Source organism: Gadus chalcogrammus, chromosome 4 (genome assembly GCF_026213295.1).
Source record: "Gadus chalcogrammus isolate NIFS_2021 chromosome 4, NIFS_Gcha_1.0, whole genome shotgun sequence".
Taxonomy (NCBI): domain Eukaryota; kingdom Metazoa; phylum Chordata; class Actinopteri; order Gadiformes; family Gadidae; genus Gadus; species Gadus chalcogrammus.
In genome coordinates this window covers 34371834-34395439 of record NC_079415.1, presented here as the reverse complement: position 1 = coordinate 34395439, position 23606 = coordinate 34371834, and the positions used below count along the sequence as shown (strand labels likewise).

At 50.5% G+C, this 23606-nt stretch overlaps 1 protein-coding gene across 3 annotated transcripts in view; it reads left to right on the top strand.

Moving 5' to 3' along the window:
* nbeal1 (neurobeachin-like 1) overlaps positions 1–23606 on the top strand; it is a 55636-nt gene that overhangs the window by 23730 nt on the left and 8300 nt on the right. For all 3 annotated transcript variants that reach the window (XM_056588895.1, XM_056588896.1, XM_056588898.1), the window contains 28 exons: positions 616–735; positions 945–1293; positions 1928–2013; positions 2272–2361; positions 2888–3065; positions 4003–4136; positions 4969–5128; positions 5788–5890; positions 6295–6454; positions 8005–8163; positions 8684–8843; positions 9842–9930; positions 10862–11458; positions 11888–12063; positions 12905–13193; positions 13818–14150; positions 14672–14821; positions 15187–15344; positions 15879–16003; positions 16705–16852; positions 17711–17859; positions 18243–18376; positions 18857–18958; positions 19697–19792; positions 20428–20552; positions 20894–21034; positions 21754–21884; positions 22542–22651. In XM_056588895.1, coding sequence (XP_056444870.1) covers positions 616–735; positions 945–1293; positions 1928–2013; positions 2272–2361; positions 2888–3065; positions 4003–4136; positions 4969–5128; positions 5788–5890; positions 6295–6454; positions 8005–8163; positions 8684–8843; positions 9842–9930; positions 10862–11458; positions 11888–12063; positions 12905–13193; positions 13818–14150; positions 14672–14821; positions 15187–15344; positions 15879–16003; positions 16705–16852; positions 17711–17859; positions 18243–18376; positions 18857–18958; positions 19697–19792; positions 20428–20552; positions 20894–21034; positions 21754–21884; positions 22542–22651 — 4752 coding nt within the window. The remainder of the gene's footprint in view (positions 1–615; positions 736–944; positions 1294–1927; positions 2014–2271; positions 2362–2887; positions 3066–4002; positions 4137–4968; positions 5129–5787; positions 5891–6294; positions 6455–8004; positions 8164–8683; positions 8844–9841; positions 9931–10861; positions 11459–11887; positions 12064–12904; positions 13194–13817; positions 14151–14671; positions 14822–15186; positions 15345–15878; positions 16004–16704; positions 16853–17710; positions 17860–18242; positions 18377–18856; positions 18959–19696; positions 19793–20427; positions 20553–20893; positions 21035–21753; positions 21885–22541; positions 22652–23606) is intronic.

Genomic DNA, 23606 nt, shown 5'->3' with positions numbered 1-23606 from the left:
AAGGGAGAATCTCCTTCTCTCACGGGCTAACGGTATTAATATCAATAGAACAGAAGGTAATCTGAGAGTCATGTTACCGGGATGTTACCGTGGGGTCTCGTTTGGATAAACATGAAGCGTAACCCAACACTGGAGTCAATTCTTCCCACCTCTGGTGAAACGCAGATCAAACGGCTCTCTCTGATTGGCTGATATTGGTCCCAGAGGAGGCCGGTTAACCGGTTTTATGCTATTATATTGTATTCGCCATTGACTATTTAGTCTTTTAGTGGACGCTTCTCTCCCAAGCAACACACAGCGAATTCAAATAGGTGGGGGGTGAGGGTATCTTGCTCAAGGATGCAGACATCGGGAATCGAACCCCCGGACCTTTATCATTTCACGGGCGACCCTCCCAGCCTGGTTATTACCCTAGCTAGCTAGTCGTGTCACGTTTCAACGCCGGAGGTCGCCACCGTTGAAACGTGACTCCACAAGACCAAAAAAGAACAATGGCTGGTGTTTGCATCCAGACTCTGGTACCAAACGTACACTCGCCGTCGCCGCGGTAACACTGATGTCGTCTCTCCCCCCCCCCCCCCCCCCCCCCCCCCCCCCCCCCCCCCCACTCTGCAGCACAGCGTGGGCGTGGTCCACGTCCCGGGGAAGAGGCCCTTCGGCCAGAGCCTGGTCTACATCTACGTGGACGGGCAGCAGAAGCTGTCGGCCCCCCTCAAGTACCCCGTCATGACCGAGGTGATCCAAGGGAACCGCGGTTGTCTCGTCCAATAGCGCGGGTCACTTTAGGACCCGGGTGGGGTCTATGTAGGGGGGCTGTAATGAACGTCGTTATAAAAGTAATCACGTGTTTGTTTTGGTCATCTGTTAAGCATGTTGTCTGACCCTGACGTTAACCCTTGTGTGACCTTTAACCCTGACCCTGACGTTAACCCTTGACCCCCCAGCCCTTCACCTCCTGCTGCATCGGCTCGGCGGGCCACCGCACCACCACGCCCCCGCCCTCCCAGATCCCCGACCCGCCCTTCCTGACCCCCACCACCCCCTCGGGGCGGACCTCCCTGGGGGGCATCCTGTCGTCGGCGGGCGGGGCCTGGGGCGGGCTGCTGGGCGGCGGCGGCGGCGGCGGCGGCGGCGGCGGCGGCGGCGGCGGCGGCTCGGTCACCAAGCTGATCTCGGCGGGCACCCAGGACAGCGAGTGGGGCAGCCCCACCTCGCTGCAGGGCCAGCTGGGCGGGGTGATGGTGTTCCACGAGGCCCTGCAGCCCGCGCACGTCAAGGCCGTGTGCAGCGCCGGTGAGCTGGGGGCCGAGTGGGGCGGCGGGGGGGGGGGGGGGGGAGGGAGGAGGAGGAGGAGCTGTTGGAGGAGCTGGAGGTGGGATGGGGGAGGAGGAGGAGAAAGGGAGGAGGAGGAGGAGGAGGAGGAGGTTGAGAGGATGAAGGGTGAGCAGGAGGAAGATGAGACGAGAAGAAAGGTGGAGGGAGAACGGATCCCATTAATTTGGTCTCTTGGAGGGTTACGCCTCTTGAATCTTGATCCATGATCCCACGTGAATCATTCACTGATCCATCTAAGAATACCCTGGTGTCTTTGAATCATTCACTGATCCATCTAAGAATACCCTGGTGTCTTTGAATCATTCACTGATCCATCTAAGAATACCCTGGTGTCTTTGAATCATTCACTGATCCATCTAAGAATACCCTGGTGTCTTTGAATCATTCACTGATCCATCTAAGAATACCCTGGTGTCTTTGAATCATTCACTGATTCATCTAAGAATACCCTGGTGTCTTTGAATCATTCACTGATCCATCTAAGAATACCCTGGTGTCTTTGAATCATTCACTGATTCATCTAAGAATACCCTGGTGTCTTTGAATCATTCACTGATTCATCTAAGAATACCCTGGTGTCTTTTCCCCGCAGGTCCCAACTGCATCTCCCCCTTCAAAACTCAGGAGGCGGAGCTTGGCGACCTGTCGACCAAACTGCTGCTTCACTATTCGCCCAAGGTAACCACCAATCGGTGAACGGATCAATGAATGACCCGATCACGATGTCATTCTGACACAGTTCTACGTTTCTTTTTAGAGTGATGCAAAAAATACACGGGTGTTGTATAGGCTGTATCTGAACTGCCTGGTGTTGACTGTAGATGTACACTCCTTAGTTCCTGTGACGGTTCCTTGTTCTGGGGTAACGTTCCTGCAGTGGGAACAGTGCATGTATGTCAACTTGTGTCGGCTCTCTGCTCGCTTCCCCCTTTCCAGGCGTGTAGGAACCCCATCTGTCTGGATCTGTCCCCCAACCTGCTCCACGGACGCCTGACCGGCAACAAGGTGGTGAACTGGGACATCAAGGTACTGAACCGCGCCCTGTGTGGATGTTAACCTGCTCACACAATGCATTATAGTGGCACGATGTCAGCATCCCCGTTAGCGCTCTCTGTTGGCTTGAATCGTAGCTACAGGTCTAGCTGTCATTTATTCTCGGACGGCAAATGTGGACCAGAATAAAAATGGTTTATCGAGAACAATTCACCTTGTGGATTGAGGTGAGGATGAATATTTTTAGATAGTTAATATCTTCAGGTGAAGAGGAACATTTCGAAAAAGAAAAAACAGTCGTCCCGTTTTAACGGAGAAAGGCTCAGGGAGTTTATCGGGCGTTTTTTGTGCTCGCTTTGGACTCAAGACCATTTCTGATGCAGGAATTCAAAAACATAAAGTTGCATCCGTCCCGACGAAGCCTTTCGGCCCACGACTCAGCGACCGCTCACGTCACGACGAGAGCGTTTTCTGTCAATGCTTCTCCAGATGTAAGGAAGGCTCGCTCCACGCCCCGCCTCCCGGCGCCTCTAAAACCCCTCTGTCGCCGTGCCAACAGGACATGATCAACTGCGTGGGGGGCGTCCACGTGCTCTTCCCCATCCTGGAGCAGCTGGCCCTGGTGGCCCCCGAGCAGCCCAGCGGAGAGGCCCCCCCGGGGCCCGAGCACATCAGCCCGGACGTGACCCCGCCGGGCGACGGCGACTGGGTCATCCTGCCCACCAACCGGGCCTCGGGTGAGTGGCGGCCCCCTCAGCCAATGAGAAGGGGTTCGTGATGGGTGCCTCTCCCTACTCTTGTTTTTTCTTGCTACCTTTTTTTATTTGATCCTATTTTATCTTTTTATCTTTTCACTTGTATACATTCTTATTAGGGCTGTCAAGCGATTAAACAATAATGCGATTAATCGCATTATTGTCATAGTTAACTCACGATTAATCGCAAATCTTTTTTCTATGCTAAATATCCCTTGATTTCTTTGTCTCATTAATTGTTCTAATTTTAATGCTCATATCAACATGTTGAAGTGCATCGGCTTGCCTTGTGCAAATGTTTTTTTATTGATAACAACTTTGGCATATACTGATCAAAACAGGACGATACAAAAAAAAGCCTATGGTGCAATTAAACGATGAACATACAAACATACTGCCTTGAACATAGCAGTCAGGCTACTGCTTCTTTGTTTTGTTTTTTAAATACGAATTTGCGTTAATCACGCGATAAAAAAATTAACGCCGTTAAAATTGGTTTGCGTTAACGCCGTTAATAACACGTTTAACTGACAGCCCTAGTTCTTATTAAATGTGTTTTTTTTTAAGCGTTCACTCTTTAATGCGAGTATTAAGAAAACAATGACTCTACGTTAGATTTACATTCAGCAGCGTTTAGCAGACCCTTTTATCCAAAGCGACTCACAATAAGAGCATTTGTCAGAAGACAGAGAAACGACTATATATATCGCTGTCGGTACAGTAAGGATGTTCATAGAAACGAATACGCACCAACCATCGCTAGGCTAACCCATTCCCCCGTATACAACACGACGGCTAGGATAGTATGCGGCACAATGCTACGTACTATTTTTAAGTGTCGTTCCGGTTATGGTTGTAAGGATGTGTGGATGAACGGTGTGTTTCCTGGTGTGTCTCCCCCTTGCGCCCCCCCCCCCAGAGGCCCGTCTGGAGAAGAACCTGGTGGCGTCCTTCCTGCTGGTGCTGAAGCACTTCCTGCAGAGGCACCCCATCAACCAGGAGAGCCTGTTGCACGCCCACGGGGTGGCCTCGCTGGGCACGCTGCTGCAGAAGGTACTGTCTGTCTGTCTGTCTGTCTGTCTGTCTGTGTCTGTGTCTGTGTCTGTCTCTGTCTCTGTCTCTGTCTCTGTCTCTGTCTCTGTCTCTGTCTCTGTCTCTCGCTGGGCACGCTGCTGCAGAAGGTACTGTCTGTCTGTCTGTCTGTCTGTCTGTCTGTCTGTGTCTGTGTCTGTGTCTGTGTCTGTGTCTGTCTCTGTCTCTGTCTCTGTCTCTCGCTGGGCACGCGACTGCAGAAGGGTCTGTCTGGCTTTCTGTAAGTTTGTCTGTCTGGGTTCTGTTCATTACCTGTCTGTATCTGTGTACCTGTCTGTCTCTGTGTTCCGGTCTGTCTCTGCGTACCGGTCTGTCTCTGCGTACCGGTCTGTCTCTGCGTACCGGTCTGTCTCTGCGTACCGGTCTGTCTCTGCGTACCGGTCTGTCTCTGTGTACCGGTCTGTCTCTGTGTACCGGTCTGTCTCTGTGTACCGGTCTGTCTCTGTGTACCGGTCTGTCTCTGTGTACCTGTCTGTCTCTGTGTACCGGTCTGTCTCTGTGTTCCGGTCTGTCTCTCGGTCTAATACATCTTCCATTTTTCTTTAGTTCATTCATGTTTTTCCTCCATTACTTGCGTTTATAAATTGTAGTTATACCTAGAGTATAAGTCGCCCAACCAGCTGCAGTAGACCTCATGGATCAAAAGGTGTCCTGAATATCCTGAATGAGTCGCGAGTCACGGTTCTCGACCACGAGCGCCGGACCAATCGCACGTCGGAAACCGCTGCAAACCCGCAGCATCTCGGTGTTGATTGGTCCCCGTCTGCCCCCCCCCCACCCCCCCCCCCTCTAGTTGCCGGCGGGCAGCGTGGACGTGAGCGTGCTGGTGGCGGTGCAGCTGCTGGTGGAGCAGGTGACCTACGAGAAGAACCCGGCGCTGCTGCAACAGCTCCACACCCACCTGCTCTTCAACTGCAGCACCTGGAGCCAGGGGGACTTCCCCTCCCGCATCGGTGAGGGGGGGGGGGGTAGTGGGGGTGGGTGAATGGTCGTGGTGGGTGGGTGAGTGAATGGGGTGGGTGGGTGGCTGTGAGTGGGTGAGTGTGGGGGTCTGATGGGTGGGTGGGTGTGGGGGTCTGTTGGGTGGGTGAGTGTGGGGGTCTGATGGGTGGGTGGGTGTGGGGGTCTGATGGGTGTGGGGGTCTGATGGGTGGGTGGGTGTGGGGGTCTGATGGGTGTGGGGGTGTGGGGGTCTGATGGGTGTGGGGGTCTGATGGGTGGGTGGGTGTGGGGGTCTGATGGGTGGGTGGGTGTGGGGGTCTGATGGGTGTGGGGGTCTGATGGGTGGGTGGGTGTGGGGGTCTGATGGGTGGGTGAGTGTGGGGGTCTGATGGGTGGGTGGGTGGGTGGGGTGAATCTAAAACTACAATACAGCACCGAATGTAGGCAAGAGAATCAACCACGGGAACAGCAATCAGGATATCAGTGACATGCAATTATTTACATCATTTCTAGTTGCATTTATTTAGCCTACGCTTACCTCGCCTACGCAATTTGCTCAAATGAGTTTTGTATGCTTGGATGCTCACAGGGAGGCAAATTTGTGTGTGTGCGTGTGCGTGTGTGTGTGTTGCTCTTCCCTCAATGTTTTTGTTCCTCTGTCGTGGTGTAGGTCACATCCAGTACATGTCCACCATCGTCAAGGACAACAGGAAGCAGTTCCGCAAAAGATTCGGCGTCCAGTTCCTGCTGGACACCATCAGAATGTTCTACGGGTACGGCGGCCGATAGCATCCTTCGCTTTCCATCAAGTGCTTACACAATTAGTGCTACTATCCAAAAATATAGAAATGATACAAATAAAGAGAATATCAGCATTCTTTTTGAGAAAAAATCGGATAAATATTTACAATTATTTATTCTAGATTTTCCCATGGAAAATATTTGTCGAATGTATACAAATATTTTGGGTATTTTCATGTTAATAAATAGGATAAACATACAAATATTTCAAATTCATCATTGATGAATTCATATACAAACTTTATAAAGCTGTTAACGTCATCATCATCATTGACCGCATTCAACCAACAACTCTGACCTTCGACCTCCACGACCTCCCGTGCCACCGCCGTGACCTTTAACCCCTTCACCCCCCCCCCCCCCCCCCCCCCACCAGGAGGAGCTCTTGCCGGGAGAGCGACATGAGCGAGGAGGACGTGGGCACGGTGCGCGTCTCTCTCTGCGGCCTGCTCAAGTACTACATCAGCAAGGGCATGTCCCAGGACGAGATGCACAGCATTCTGGGATACATCGCCGCCATCGGGGACGAGGAACAGGTGACCGGGGTGGGAGGGGCCGGGCTGGTGGTAGGGGGGGGGGGGGGGGGGGGGGGAGAGGGAAGACAGGATATGGAAATGAAAGACCTTTTTTCGCTGAGGTGTCGTCACTGGCAAATGACAACATGTGTCTGTCGGTACAGTAAAGACATTCATAGAAACGAGTACCAAGCGCTAACGATCGCGAGGTTGACCCCGTTCCCCGTATACTGTAAGATCAACCTCACTCCTCCGCCCCCCCAAAAGACTCCCCCCAGTCACTCCACTCTGGGTTCAACCTCCCCGGGGGGACGGCTGCCACATCTCAGCCAATCACTAGCCTCTTAAAGGAGAACAAGACCCTCCCCCTTCGCCCCATGACCGCCCCTTTAATTGAAAGGTTCGTTCTGGGACTTTATCTGTAATTAAGACTGTAGCTGTAATTAAGGTTCAACAGGTGTCTCACATCAGTGCCTAATCAGTAGGGGACCGGGTCACCCCTTTCAGCCAATCAGAGGTTGATGTGCGGTCATGTGTTTAACCTATAGAGGGAGTGGTCCAATGAAAACCAAGTTGAGGTTTGGGCCTCCCTTTTAAAAGAAATGGACCAAATAGAAAACATCTCAGCCCAGTCTGAGGTCCTCTGGGAGTTCAGTGTTTCTAAATGGCTGTGTTTGTTAATACTTTGTGACAGACTTGTAATGCACTCGGCCGTGTTCATATCAGATTACAGCGAGGAGCTAAAGGCCTGTTGGTCGGGTTTGGCTGCCTGGAAGTGGTGGACGACTTTATTCTTGTGCTGCGTTCAAGACGTCTCGGAAAAACCAGGTCCGACTTGTTAGGGTTTAATTAAACGGTCGTCCAGCTCGAAATTACAGGACAGGAATTCGGGCAGCATTTCAGAGCTCCGACGTGACGTCAGTGAGGTCCTCAAGCAGGGTGGCCTGCTGCGTTACTGGCCATGAAATTATTAGTGTCTGTGGACGCTTTCATTTGATCTGTAATCCTGCAATATGTGTTTATCATTTATGTGTCGCTATTCATATGGCAATGTGTGGAACTGAATAGTTATTTTACACAGTAACGCGGCTGTCTCCTTCTCCTCTCTTCACGTCTTTCCAAAATAAGCATTTTATGGACGCAGCAATGAGCCACAAAACACAGAACTTTCTTCAGGCGTCCATGTTTCTGAACTGTCTGTCTCTCTGTGTGTGTGTGTGTGTGTGTGTGTGTGTGTGTGTGTGTGTGTGTGTGTGTGTGTGTGTGTGTGTGTGTGTGTGTGTGTGTGTGTGTGTGTGTGTGTGTGTGTGTCTCTGCGTGCGTGTCTGTGTGTGTGTGTGTGTGTGTCTGTGTGTGTCTCTTTCTGTGTGTGTGTGTGTGTGTCTCTTTCTGTGTGTGTGTGTGTGTGTGTCTCTGTGTGTGTGTGTGTGTCTGTGTGTGTCTCTGTGTGTGTGTGTCTCTGTCTGTCTCTGTGTGTGTGTGTGTGTGTGTGTGTGTGTGTGTGTGTGTGTGTGTGTGTGTGTGTGTGTGTGTGTGTGTGTGTGTGTGTGTGTGTGTGTGTGTGTGTGTAGCTGTGCTCCCTGCTGGAGCTGCTGATCGGTCTGCTCCAGACCAGCCCGGCCCGGGACCAGCTGGTGCTGCTGCTGTTCGAGGCCGGGGCGGCCGACTCCTGCTACGCCCTGCTGCTCAACACCAAGTACTCGGACCGCCTCCGGGAGCTGGTCTTCAAGGTGGGCGGAGCCCGGGGCTGGGGGAGGAGCCGTGGGAGGGAAGTGGGAGGGGTCAGTGAGGGGTAGTGGGTGTGGTCAGTGAGGAAGTAGTGTGGTAAGTGATTTGGATTATAAAGTGTTTTTTATACATATATATATTTTTTTTTTTTTGAAATATTGCATTAATTTGCCATTGTTTGAGATATTTAATGGATGATTCATTGAGACCAAAAAGTTAATTATTATTAATTATTAAAACGAGTTGAGAATGATAATAGTTAACCACATACCTTTTAGGTAAAGCTATGTCATAAATAGACCCTAAAAGCAGCAAGATTAATTATATTATTATTAATTAACAAACATTAAACGAGCCAGTGTTACAATCCTGTGTGATGGAACCAGTACCTTAGCATATTCAAGCTTTAACATACCTGTGTCTAACCGTGTGTGTGTGTGTGTGTGTGTGTGTGTGTGTGTGTGTGTGTGTGTGTGCGCGCGCGCGTATCCGTGCACGTGTCTGTGCGCGCGCACATCCCAGCTGTTTGAGCGCATGCTGCGCTGCGACCGCGTGTACGAGCGCAGCAAGCAGCGTCTGCGTCTGCGCGAGGCGGGCTACTCCGGCCTCTCGCTGCTCTTCCCCGACGCACACCTCAACCCCAGCTTGGTGCGCTGCCTGCTCACCCAGGTGCTCCACACAGGTGAGGAGGGGGGGGGCCTCTGAGACACCAGCTAGCCCGCTCTCATCCCTAGTCCCTCGGTGTGGTCCATGAAAGACGCACCGCAGAAGCGTTGACGCGTAAAATATTGACGGGGATGGAAGTACAATCAACTGCAGTGTCTGGGTTATTGACGCTATTGCAGAATTAAAATGTGCTGATCGTGGTTAGTTTGAGCACAAAACATGACGGGGATTCAAGAGTTAACTCTTCAGCAGAGCACACTTCTGCCTAATAGGGAATGCACGTTTGGTTTGCCCTTATACATTTGTACACAAACGATTTAAATCAAAGTTTATATCAATCTACATTTTGGTAGTACTTTTGAAACCAGGACAGAATAGTTACTACCGTGAAATAACGTAGACGTACCATGCCAAATCTCAATGCCGATTATTCTTTAATTCAGTATGACAGTATTTTTCGCTCTTCAAACATGCTAATGATCAAATTAAACCTCATCCTATTAATTATATAAACTATGAAACACCTTTATATGGTTCTCAAACACACAGAATAATTATGCTCCCTTATTCTGAGACTACGATTCTTTTCCATCCTAGATGAAGCATAGCATAGCATAGCATAGCATAGCATAGCATAGCATAGCATAACGTCTGCTACTATCTCATCCTATTAACCTCCGACCCCCGGCCAATAGCATTATGTGGGCCCTCTTTGGATTAATTAAATGAATAGCATTAGCTCTGGGTACACACACACACACACACACACACACACACACACACACACACACACACACACACACACACACACACACACACACACACACACACACACACACACACACACACGACCTGCACTTTCATTCTGCTAAAAGGCCCCTTTTGTCAGCTCTTGATTTCCCAAGACAGGGCTTAGTCGGCCATTTTCTCCATTGCCACCTCACCTCAAAACCAATTGCCATCGATCTCTCCCTGTGTGTGTGTGTGTGCGTGTGCTCGTGCGCGTGCATGTAGATAATGTGGTGAACTATAAGGACCTGATGGCTCTGCTGCAGCTGACCCACCGGGCCAAACCCAGTGTACGACTCATCGTGTGCAAGAGGGTGAGGTGCACACACACACACACACACACACACACACACACACACACACACACACACACACACACACACACACACACACACACACAGGACATTGCTATCAGAGATCTTATCCGAGGGCATTTCCAGTGGGTGTTTTATAACATAATGACTTTGACCACCGTGGGCGATTGATCATAATAAAAGAGTTCTCATCCACTCTGTAGAACTGGTCCACCTTTCTCAAGGCAAAGTGGCAAACGATGGCGTAACGAAACCACTGATAGATATCAGTATGATCCTTTGTAAGTCAGAGAATGCAAATGACGAACGGGGGCATACTATGTGACAAACAGGGCATTCATGTGTTGTGAAGTCCGCGAATTGTAGCCAAGTACACGCATATTATATACTCAGAAGCATTTGCGGAATGTGATCCGAACTACTTTGATGAGCTATTTAGTATAATGTCCTACTACTGTCTTCATTTCAAATAGTTAATTAACGGTATGTGTAATTGGAGTTCAATTATGCTTGCACATCACAAGCATACGAGAATTAAGGGATATCATGAGTTTGTTTTATTAGTCAAAAGCCGTCGGTAGTCGACCGCAGACTCTTGCTGCAGTGCGCCCTCTAGTGGCGTTTTGACGTTACTACAACCGAAAACGGTCAAGTGCGGACCATGGGGTTCGAACCCACAACCTTAGAACGGGAGTCAAACACGATCCTGCCCCTAATATAAGGCATGCGCCTGAAGTGTGTACCTTATGGACTGCATTCATCACGGACCTGACATCCGGGTGTCCCATTGGAAAAGGACACTCCTAGATAGTCACCCACAAAGAGATAAAAAATACGGTAACGCAAGAGCAGTGCAAACGTGAACGCACAAAGTCCCCCCCCCCCACCCCGGAGTGCTGACGCCCCCCCCCACCTCTGCCCCCACCCCAAGGTGCACCAGCTGCTGCAGACGCAGCCCGACGCGGCGCAGCAGATCGCCCGGCAGCAGTGCTGGCAGGACACCCTGATGAGGCTCTTCCTGCGGTCGGGCGGCGGCGGCGGCGGCGGAGGACCCGACGCCATCAGCAACTGCAGCCTGGACCTGGGCCGGTCGGGCGGGGGGGCCGCGCGCCTCGACCTGCCCCTGGAGCGGAGGGGCCGCGCGGGGAGCCGGGACCGCCACGGCGGCGGCGGCGAGGAGGACCGGCTGAGCATGGGCGACGGGCGCTCGCTGGACAGCCTGGAGAACGGCGGCGGCGACGCGGTCTCGCTTCTGGACACGCCCTCCTCGGCCGCCGCCACGCCCCGGCCCTCCTGGGGCACGTCGGGGGGCCGGGGCCCCGGGGGCCTCACCCTGGACCTGTCCCACGTCCAGGGCTACGAGGGCGGGGAGAGCGGCGGCAGCACGCCGTCGCCCCTGGACGGCGCCGCCAGGGCCTTCCCGGCGCCGGGGGCCGGCGGGGAGCGGGACGCCACGCCGTCGCTCGGCGACGACAGCTTCCTGTTCAGCGACACCGCCTCGCTGGGGGAGTCCTTCAACGGCACGGAGGTGAGGCGCCGGGGGGGGGGGGGTCTGTGTGTTAGCGACCTGTGCGTTAGCTGTGTGTTAGCGACCTGTGCGTTAGCTGTGTGTTAGCGCCCCGTTTGTTAACAGCCTGTGTGTTAGCTGTGTGTTAGCGCCCTGTGTGTTAGCAGCCTGTGTGTTAGCTGTGTTAGCGTCCTGTGCGTTAGCGCCCTGTGCGTTAGCAGCCTGTGTGTTAGCCGCCTGTGCGTTAGCGTCCTGTGCGTTAGCGTCCTGTGCGTTAGCGCCCTGTGCGTTAGCAGCCTGTGCGTTAGCGCCCTGTGCGTTACCAGCCTGTGCGTTAGCGCCCTGTGCGTTAGCAGCCTGTGCGTTAGCGCCCTGTGCGTTAGCAGCCTGTGTGTTAGCGCCCTGTGCGTGCGCTAGCGGCCAGCGTTCCTCAAGGCTGCCTGTCCCCAGCGCGTGGACGAGGAGCTGTGCGGCATGCTGCTGGACACGGTGCTGTGGGTGATGTGGCGCGGCGTGGAGGGCTCGGACGAGGGGGCGTGGCTGGAGCGCGGCCAGGTGTTCTCCGCCCTCACCAAGCTGGGCACGGCCAATGAGCTGCTGATGCCCGTCGACCACATCAAGCTCCGGTTAGAGGAACACGCGCACGCACACAAAGACATGCACACACGCACACGTGGGCATAGACTCATGCACACACATGTACGCGCCGTGGACACATGCACACAAACGCACATGCAGACGTGCACATAGGCAAGGCAAGGCAACTTTATTTATATCGCACTTTTCATACACAAGGCAGACTCAAAGTGCTTCACATATAAACATTGTCATACAATAAAATAAAATAATATATAAGTAAAAGAAAACATATGCAAAGAAATGGGTAAAATAGAAAGTTAAAAAGGCATTTTAGTATTAAAATAAAAAATAAAGGCAAAGTTAAAGATAGATAGTGCAATCTATTTAAGATTTAGCAGAAAGCTAAAGCAAACATTAAAGTCTTCGGTCTTGTTTTGAAGGTGCTCAGAGTTGGGGCAAGTCTTAAATCCTCTGGGAGTTTATTCCAGCTATTTGTTGCATAGTAACTAAATCCTGCTTTCCCACGTTTCGTGTTTACTCTGGGGATGATTAACAGATTGTTACACACACACACACACACACACACACACACACACACACACACACACACACACACACACACACACACACACACACACACACACACACACACACACACACACACACACACACACACACACACACACACACACACACACACACACACACACACAGACTCGTACACACTAACATACCCTTAAAAGCACTACCCCTTTATTTGAATCCTCGACCCGATGAAGTCTCGGTGGAGGTCCGGCCACGAGTCGACACGCTCCACCTCCTGAGCTGGTCCAACTCTCTCCCTCTGTCTCTCTACCTCCACCCCCCCCCCCCCCCCCCCACGCCCAGCCTGATGGAGCGCATGCTGGAGTGGGCGGTGGCGGACAACCGGGAGGCGGCGGCGGCGGCGCTGCCGCAGCACACGGAGAACGCGGTGCGCCTGCTGCACGCCGTGCAGGACTTCCTGCAGGCGGAGGGCCTGGTGAGCCCCGCGCTGTGGAGCGACAAGGTGCTGGAGGAGACGCTCACGCTCATGGACTGCCTGATGGTGTGGTACGCCTCGGGCGACCAGTGGCTCCGGCTGTCCCAGGTCGGGCTGCGGCTGCTGCTGGGCTTCATGGCCCAGGAGGACCCCCAGGTGAGCAGGGGGGGGGGGGGGGCCGGGGGGGGGGGCGGGGGGGTACCGCACGCACACTAGTAGACAAACGTGGATGGTTGAGATGGTACACAAACGCACCAGCGTCGAATCACTCGGTCACACTTCTCTCGCGCTCTCTTGTTCCCTCGCTCGCTGAATCGCTCACTTTCTACCGTTTCTACCTTTACCATCTCTCTCTCTCTCTCTCTCTCTCCCTCTCTGTCTCTCTGTCTCTCTGTCTCTCTGTCTCTCTGTCTCTCTGTCTCTCTCTCTACCTCTCTCTCTCTCTCTACCTTTCTCTACCTCTCTCTCTCTCTCTCTCTCTCTCTACCTCCCTCTCTCTCTCTCTCTCTCTCTCTCTCTCTACATCTCACTCTCTCTACATCTCACTCTCTCTACATCTCTCTCTCTCTCTCTCTCTCTCTCTCTCTCTCTCTCTCTCTCTCTCTCTCTCTCTCTACATCTCTCTCTCTCTACATCTCTCTCTCTCTACATCTCTCTCTCTCTCTCTCTCTCTCTCTCTCTCTCTCTCTCTCTCTCTCTCTCTCTCTCTCTCTCTCTCTCTCTCTCTCTCTCTCTCTCTCTCTTCCCCCCCCTCCCCCTCTCTCTCTCTCTCTCCACCAGGTGTGTGCGATGGCCACGGCCAAGCTCAACGGCATCCTGCAGACCAAGGTGGTGGCGAGCCAGGACGAGGCCTGCTACCTGCTGGGCAAGGTGGAGGGGATCCTACGGCGGGCGCTCTACTCGCAGGGCGGCGACGACGCCGACGCCATCGTGACGGACACCTACTCCTTCCTGGTGCCGCTGATGCGCACGCTGCTGTCCAAGGTCCACCGGCTGCTCTACATGGAGCTGCACCTGCCCCAGCTGCCCGACACCAGCGGTGGGCCCACCTTCTTCGAGGACTTCCAGGCGTACTGCCGCTCGCCCGAGTGGCGCGTCTACCTCGACAAATACGTGAGTCCACCTCCGGGGGGGTTTACCTCGATAAATACCTACGTCGCGACTCCGGCGTGTCTACCTCGACAAATACGGAAGTCGCGACTCCGGCGTGTCTACCTCGACAAATACGGAAGTCGTGACTCCGGCGTGTCTACCTCGACAAATACGGAAGTCGTGACTCCGACAAGTTTACCTCAAAAAATACGTAAATCCGACTAAAGGCTTTGAAGAAATACGTTACTTGTCTCGTTTGTGCTTGACAAGAACAATGTACTTGCGCACGTTTATTCCGACAAATATCTCGCCACAATAATATGTTTACGATGCTAAATATATAAGGTTGCGTTGTTAAAATGTAAACTTTAATGTATTAACTAAATGAACGGTAACTATAGCAAAAAAATTATGACCTTTTGTCAAATCGTAGACTAAATCATAGACCACCTTGCAAGGCTAACTATCCATCGTCATCAGCACATTTTTTGGAGCAAACTGTCGTCCCGAGAACCGAAGGTCTAACGGCGTTTCCTCCCCAGATCATCCCGTACATGAAGCAGTACGAGATCGAGACCTTCAGCCAGGGCCACGAGACCATGGCGCTGTACTGGAAGGAGTGCCACGAGGCCTACATGGTCAGCCTCCACCGGCGGGAACGGGAGCGTGGCGAGAGCAAGATGCGCTTCCAGGTACCCATCAGGGACTTCATCAGAATCAGAATGTATTGAACATAGTACACATTTTTGTCATCCAGACATGCGATTCACAACAAATTTGAAATATATAAGAAAGGTAAAAAATATATAACAAAGATGAAATATACAAATAGCAATATAAAGATAAAATGTCCAGATATATTATAATAGAAAAAGGTATTGCAAAGTAGTGTTGTTTTTTTTGTTTTTTAAGACGCTTGTGAAATGAAATAGTGTCCCGGGAAAGAGTAGTCTGGGGCCCCCTGCTTGAGCTGCTGTCCCCGGGACTCGACCCGGTACAAGCGGTGTGACGACGAGGACGAGGGATGTGTAACACTGTGCACTGGTGCCCCCCCCAGGAGCAGTTTGTGGAGCCCTTCTCGCGCCGCAGCCGCCAGGAGAACCTGCGCTACAACAGCATGCTGAAGCAGCAGCACAGCCAGACGGCCGCCGCCCTCCGCCAGTGGAAGGCGGCCCGGCGGGGGCACGTCTGTGAGAGAGGCCCCTGGGCCGACAGGTAGCCAGCGTTTGTTTTAGCGTTATGTTTCCTCGCTCGCAAAGTTTTGTAGATTACCCTAATAACGCAGCTAGGTAAACAATATAAGGTATGGATATCACCATATCATAAGCTTGCCCCCATATAACCCCAAATTGATAGCTAGCTAGGTAGCTTGAAGGTAGCTAGCTTGGTAGCTTAATGGTAGCGAGCTAGGTAGCTTAATGGTAGCTAGCTCAGTAACTTCAAGGTAGCTAGCTAGGTAGCTTGAAGATAGCTATCTCTGTAACTTTAAGTTAAGTAGCTAGGTAGCTTGAAGGTAGCTAGCTAGGTAGCTTGAAGTTAGTTAGCTAGTTATCTTGAAGGTATGTAGCTTGAAGGTAGCTAGCTAGGTACCTTGTAGGTAGCTTGAAGCTAGGTAGCTTGAAGGTAGCTTGAAGGTAGCTTGAAGGTAGCTTGAATGTAGGTAGCTTGAAGGTAGCTTGAAGCTAGGTAGCTTGGAGGTAGCTAGCTCGGAGGGATTGTTTTCAAACCTTCATTCCCTGGGGTCGCTAGGCAACAGGACGAGATGCACTGGCGGGTGTCCAGCGCCGAGAACTACTCGCGGATGAGGCTGAAGCTGGTCCGCAACTACAACTACGACCCGCACCGCGAGGCCAGCGCGCTGCGCGACAACCTGGGTAACTACCGGCCACCCCTGAGACCCTACGACCGAGTTGAGCCACCTTCTTACCCCCGACGATCAAAGAAAAACACTAGATCTGGGGGCGTGGTGTTTGACGTTAGCTATGAGGTTTCTCTATAACCAGAATGCTTTTGAGTTCAAGTTTCTGGAAAACGTTCTTCTCTTTGTCACTTGTTTATTTTAAATTTGTGTTGAACCGGTTCTGGCCTTGAGACATATTCTGGCCTCTTAATCCTAATTTGTGGAGGGGTTGTTATTTTTTTCTATTTGTCTGTCTGGAACGAGTGAACCTCAAGCTATCGATGGCCCAGATGTTGCTTTTGAGGCCATTGCTCCAGACAACCTCTCCCTCCCCTTGTCCCGCTGTCACGCCCTCATTCTTTGTCAAGTTAATTCTGAATTCTTTCTGTCTGAACCTTTTCAATACATGTATTAACTTTGAAAGAAAAAAAGTTGAAAGGAAAATGTGTGTTTGGCTAATGTTGGTATTAGAGTAAGAGCTCACTCTGCTTATGCGAGAATATCACTGTGATGAAAGTTCAACTACTGAGGTTTATTAAACCTTTTCATGGCGCTGACCCACCTCCAACTGGATCACGATCCAGTCCACGTCGTGACCATTTGAGGCACCGCTTTCATGCTTTATCACTCACTCTCTCACTCTCTCACTCTCTCACTCTCTCACTCCCCCCCCAGGCGTGCAGCAGCAGCGGGTGAACGCTGAGTCGCTGCTGCTGGAGGCGGTGAAGCAGGTGAAGGTGAGCGACCTGGAGGACGACATCCTGGACCTGCCCGAGGAGGACCCCGCCGCCGCCGCCGCCGCCGCCGCCGGCAACAGCCAGCAGTCAGTCCCTCTCTTCTCTCAGCACACTAGGGTCACAACCAGGACACAGAGATTCAACATTCAAAGGGCTGTGATGGAATCAGAAACGTGCATTTAAATTGCCTTAAAAGTACATTTACATTGCCTCAAACGTCCATTTACAAGGCAAAGAAATTTACATTTATATTGCCAAACTCCAAAAAGTGAACATACGGGACAAATGTTTATTTATTTATAAGAATTGAATGAAATGAAAAACAATATATAAAATCGAACAGTCCAAAATACAATAGTACAATGAATGTGTCAAAGAGTATAGAAAGTGATTGTTTAGGCTTCTGGAGGGATGTTGTGAGAGGTACAGTATATGTGTGCACTAGCCTCCATTATGATCCCGCGTGTTTCTATGAACAAACCACGGACAAGTTGGACCGTTGATGGGATTTTTTTCCCAATCGGACGAGCGGGAACCCTGTTCCCACTTCCAATCCAACTCGCCCTGGACGTATCGCCATGGAAACAGAGTAAACATGGCAGACCCGTATGAATCAGTATTCGAGATATGACTGGTTCCTCTTCACCTCTATCAAATTGGCTGACATTTTAAAATATATATATTTGTTTGAGTTCTTTAACATTCTATATATATTTTAAAAAAAATAACCCTTTTCTCATTTAGTTTTTGTTTTAAAAAGCACTTATTTTGAGAGCCTCTACTCCAATTTCGTTGCACTTTGTGCAATGACAATAAAGAGATTCTGATTCTGATTCTGATCAAGTCCAAACCGCTTACCACAAAGCTCCTAGCAATGAGCCCAAGGCAGGATGGGGTAACGACCGCCCACCATGTGTTCACCGTGTGTTCACCGTGTGTCCCAGGGCCGAGGCGGAGGAGGCGGGCCAGAAGGAGAAGCTGGTCCTGGGGGAGGACTGTGAGCTGGTGACGGTGGTGGACGTGGTGCCCGGGCGCCTGGAGCTCACCACGCAGCACATCTACTTCTACGACGGCAGCCAGGACAAAGAGGAGGGTGAGGAAGCTAACCGGCTAACGGGCAGCATTTTCCCGCTCTTTTTTATTTTTTAGCTTGTTTTAGCGCAACGTGGCTTAGCATTGTTTATTATATATTCGGGAGCCTTCAAATGTAATCCAAAAAATTACACTACCCTTCACCGTCAAGATATTTGACTAATACATAATGAAAATGATATATTAACGAATGAAAATTGGAAAAATTTGACTTCAAAGTAGATGATATCCAAAACGCAACAGCATAATTCAAACAAAGCGTCTCCTGTTTATATTTTGCTTATATCTCATGTTACACCACGGGTTGAAGTTATATCCAGCTCTTTTATACGAACCCTTCTTCCTTTAACTTTAATGGTTCTGCGCCTGATGTCCCTCCTGAAGGCGTGGGTTATGACTTCAAGTGGCCGCTGTCGCTGATCCGCGAGGTCCACCTGCGGAGGTACAACCTGCGCCGCTCGGCTCTGGAGATCTTCCTCATCGACCAGACCACCTACTTCCTCAACTTCAAGAAGGAGGTGAGCGACAGGAACCCCCTGTGGTTTAAAGAGAGAGCTCAATGGGGAAGGGAAAGTGCAGTAGCACACAGTCCACCACAGGGGGTGCTGTTGCTGGGCTTTGGTTTGTAGCGTTGTGTCGCCCCTTTAGAATCACACGGAACATGGTTGTGTGAAACCTGCAATTACTTTCTCCCAGCAACGACCAGTTCAGAAAGAAGTCGTTTCTGACACCATTGTGGCATGCTGTTACGCTTGTATCTCACAGTTATAATCCAAAACATAAATACAAATTTAAATCATAAAGCAATGGAGGTGTGCTAGACTTTTACATTTTTTGACCAAAGCAATTTCTGACCCTTTTCTGTCACATCCCCAACACACACTAGACTTGCGTCGGTGTGTACATGTGTGCGTAACTGGTGGAGGGTGACCCCTGTGTGTGTGTGTGTGTGTGTGTGTGTGTGTGTGTGTGTGTGTGTGTGTGTGTGTGTGTTTCAGGCGCGGAACAAGGTGTACAGCCGCATGATGCTGCTGCGCTCGCTGGGCGTGCACGCCACCCGATCCCCCCAGGAGCTGCTCAAGGCCTCTGGGCTCACGCAGGTCAGAGGTCAACTGGACCGCCTGTATTCTCTCTCTATCGCGCTCTCTCTCTGCCTCTCTCTCTGCCTCTCTCTCTCTCTCTGCCTCTCTCTGCCTCTCTCTCTCTCTCTCTCTGCCTCAGTCTCTCTCTCTCTCTCTCTCTGTGTCTCTCTCTCTCTCTGGGTCTCTCTCTCTCTCTCTCTCTCTCTCTGCCTCTCTCTCTCTCTCTCTCTCTCTCTCTCTCTCTCTCTCTGCCTCTCTCTCTCTCTCTGCCTCTCTCTCTGCCTCTCTCTCTCTCTCTGCCTCTCTCTCTCTCTCTCTCTCTCTCTCTCTCTCTCTCTCTCTCTCTGCCTCTCTCTCTCTCTCTCTCTCTCTCTCCTCTCTCTCTCTCTCTCTGCCTCTCTCTCTCTCTGCCTCTCTCTCTGCCTCTCTCTCTCTCTCTCTCTCTCTCTCTCTCTCTCTCTCTCTCTCTCTCTCTGCCTCTCTCTCTCTCTCTCTCTCTCTCTCTCTCTCTCTCTCTCTCTCTCTCTCTCTCTCTGCCTCTCTCTCTGCCTCTCTCTCTCTCTCTCTGTCTCTGTCTCTGTCTCTGTCTCTGTCTCTCTCTCTCTCTCTCTCTCTCTCTCTCTCTCTCTCTCTCTCTCTCTCTCTCTCTCTCTCTGCCTCTCTAACGAGACCACCCTATTCTCCGTATTCAACGATGACCTCGCTCACACTCCCTGCCGTGCCTGAACCGTCCTCTCTGTGTTTGCGGTGGTGCAGAAGTGGGTGAACCGGGAGATCTCCAACTTTGACTACCTGATCCAGCTCAACACCATCGCAGGCCGCACCTACAACAACCTGGCCCAGTACCCGGTGGTACGTCGCTCGCCGCCGGCCCGTAGCACGCTCAAGCATCGAGTGGTATCGCAATATATAAATCAAAAATGGACTGCGTTTTTACGATGTTTTTTGATCACTCAAAAGGCTTTTCAATTGTCGGCCCAAACGCAAATTTCGCCTTTATGAAATACACAAAATGGTCAAAAATAAAATGTTCCAATCTAACATGATATACAGATATGTATCCAGCTGTTCTGCTCTTTATATAAAACTTTAAAAAAATGTTTAAAAACCCCCCGAAAAAATTAATTATTTTAATTTTGTGACCGTTTGACCCTAAAATCTAAATGGCGATCAGAATACGATCAATCGCCCAGCCCTAAGCAGCACTGCTCTGGCTGTTCTGTTGGTCGTTCGCTACAGACGGCCCTGTGGCGGGCCGGGGATGCCATTGTAGTTCTAATGATTTAATATTTAATGTACAATTACAATTGATTTGTAACAATAGATTAGTCTTCCAGTACAGTTTTATTATTAATGTTTGAGTCATTGACCAGGCTGTGTGTGTGTGTGTGTGTGTGTGTGTGTGTGTGTGTGTGTGTGTGTGTGTGTGTGTGTGTGTGTGTGTGTGTGTGTGTGTGTGTGTGTGTGTGTGTGTGTGTGTGTGTTAGTTCCCCTGGATCCTGTCGGACTACACCTCTGAGGAGCTGGTCCTTGAGGACCCCCGTGTGTACCGGGACCTGTCCAAACCCGTGGCGGTGCTCAACGAACGCAACGCCAAGGCCGTCCGGGAGAAGTAGGCTCCTCCCCCTCCTCACCCCCGTCACTCAAACCTCATGATGGGAGCGTTCATCGGTTTGGTTCAGGAGTCGCAAAGTCTGACTTCTGAACCTAATGCTGAACTTTTACCGTTAAAATGATTGATGCCCATTTTATCATGACAATATTAGTTTTATAAATGCACATCGAGAAAACGGCAAGAATGAGTCGATTGTGATAGATAGATGATTGTAAATATATATATATCATATATATTTCATTTATTTTGAATCGTTAAATGTCGGTCTAGGTCGTGTCACCTCTGTAGACCTCTGACCCAGTTGACCTCTGACCTGTGACCCGTGACCCGTCCCCCAGGTACGAGAGCTTCGAGGACCCCACGGGCACCATCGACCGCTTCCACTACGGCACCCACTACTCCAACGCGGCGGGGGTCATGCACTACCTGATCCGCGTGGAGCCCTTCACCTCCCTGCACATCCAGCTGCAGAGTGGCCGGTGAGTGGGGGGGGGGGCACAACCACCATTTATGTGTTTGTGTCGAATGCTTTTTTTTAACCCACACGTGCATGCGCATTGCACACACAAACGCACTGACGCACACGCGTGCACACGCAGCAATAAGGGGTGGAGAAGAGTAGGGGTTGTAGAGTGCAGAGGGTGTAGGTAAGATAAGATATACTTTATTCATCTCAGCAGAGAAATGTAGGTGTTCCAGCAGCCAGCATGCATACACAACACAACACAACACAACACAACACAACACATGTATGCATACATATCCCACCTTAACCAAACCATGCAACCCACAATACCTAGCCTAGGATAGAAAAAGTGGAATAGGTGGTCCATGTGCATAAGTAGAAGTAGCTGTTACTCAGAGATAACAGTACAAAATGTTTGCAAATAAACAAGGAGAGAAGAGCAGAATATTGAGATTAACTTGGTTTTTATAGCGCCTTTCATAGTACCCAAGGTCGCTTGAAAGAAGAACAGGAAGTAAAGAAAGAAAGAAGAGTAGGGGTGCAGAAGAGTAGGGTGGTGAGGTAGGCACACTTCTGCAGACCTTGTCATTAAGCAGCAGGTAGGGGTTGTGGTATTTCGTTCAAGGATTCCTTCACACATTGGGGATGGAGCCCACGACCTTCTGTCTGTATAACTGTTTGTGGAAGCCCCCCTTTGCTCTCCTGAATGTGGTGTTTCTGCGGGGGCTCCAGGTTCGACTGCGCCGACCGCCAGTTCCACTCCATCCCGGCCACGTGGCAGGCCCTGATGGACAACCCCAACGACGTCAAGGAGCTCATCCCAGAGTTCTTCTACTTCCCAGAGTTCCTGGAGAACAAGAACGGTGAGGAGCCGGTTCACTCCCACGCCGGATCTGGTTCTTTTGTTTCTCTGCTGGATTAGTTACACCTTTCTCCCTTTCTCTTTCATTCTTTCTTTCTTTTGACTCTTTCTCTTCGTCTGTTTCCTTGTTTCTTTTCTTCACTTTTCTTTATTAAGTTCCTTCTCTTCTTTCTTTCTTTCCTTTCTTTTTCTTTCTTTGTTTCTTTGTTTCTTTGTTTGTTTGTTTGTTTGTTTCTTTGTTTCTTTGTTTCTTTGTTTGTTTGTTTGTTTGTTTGTTTGTTTGTTTCTTTCTTTCTTTCTTCCTTTCTTTTTCTTTCTTTCTTTCTTTCTTTTTTCTTTCTTTCTTTCTTTCTTTCTTTCTTTCTTTCTTTCTTTCTTTCTTTCTTTCTTTCTTTCTTTCTTTCTTTCTTTCTTTCTTTCTTTCTTTCTTTCCTCCCTCCCTCCCTCCCTCCCTCCCTCCCTCCCTCCCTCCCTCCCTCCCTCTCTCTCTCCCCTCCTGTCCTACCTGGCCCGGCCCTGCGGTCCCTCTGAGTGACTGAGGCGCTCCCCTTAGCGGGCTCCATAACAGACTGTGTTGTGTCCTGTGACCCCCCTCCCAGCCTATGATCTGGGTCGGCTCCATAACAGACTGTGTTGTGTCCTGTGACCCCCCTCCCAGCCTATGATCTGGGTCGGCTGCAGATCTCCAAGGAGAGGGTGGACCACGTGCTGCTGCCCAAGTGGGCCAAGTCTCCGGAGGACTTCATCTACAAGCACCGCAAGGCGCTGGTGAGGCCACGGCTGAGGCACTGTGTGTCTGGGGGGGGGGGATTTCATTGGTTTCATTGGCTTCTACTTTAAGCGCTTTGAGTGTGAGAAAAGCGCTACATAAATTGAATCTATTATTATTATTATTATTAATAATTCATTCGTTTATTGAAGTAGTTATTTATTTATTGATGTATTTTTATTGATGCATTTTTAAGGGAGCTTTGGCATGATAAAAAAATTATAAATGAACCAATACAATTCATTGAACTCGCTGTCGGTACGATTTTAGAGCTAATAGTTTGAGTGTAGTTAGTTAGAAATGGCCCAGCCATCCGTCTGCTATTGGTGAATGAAGTGCGCTGCCTCTGTTTCTAGGTGACGGCCTCTGCCCTCTGTACGAGTCCATTCACACTTAGACCCCGCCCGACCCCTTTCTAACCAATCAGGGCATTGACTGGTTCCCCGATGGGTTCGGGGAATTCAGCTTGCCTGTCAATCACGGGCGTTAAATGAAACCCTTATCAATGGCGCAGACACATAGCTCTCTCCTTCTCTGATCTGATTCCTCTCTTTGCACCTCTCGACTCTTACCTCCAGAAGCAATACAAGAAGAAGTAATACTTATTAATAATAATAATAATAATAATAATAATAATAATAATACATTTAATTTAGAGGCGCCTTTCAAGACACCCAAGGTCACCTAATTATTATTATTATTATATATGATTATTGTATTGTAGCAACAGAAGTAATACACATTTATTATTCATGGGCTTTTATTTTGAAACTCGTCGCTAAGGGGCTTGTCTCTGCAAACGTGTGGTTTGCGGCGAATTCCAAATCGATGGTCTCTCTCCACTGGAGCGTTGTACCGACACCTTTTGTTAGCAAACCACTCCCCAGTTATAAGTGGTTGGCCACCTGGGGAGGGAGGGTGGGGGGGGGGGGTTAACCACTACCCTTCCGGAAC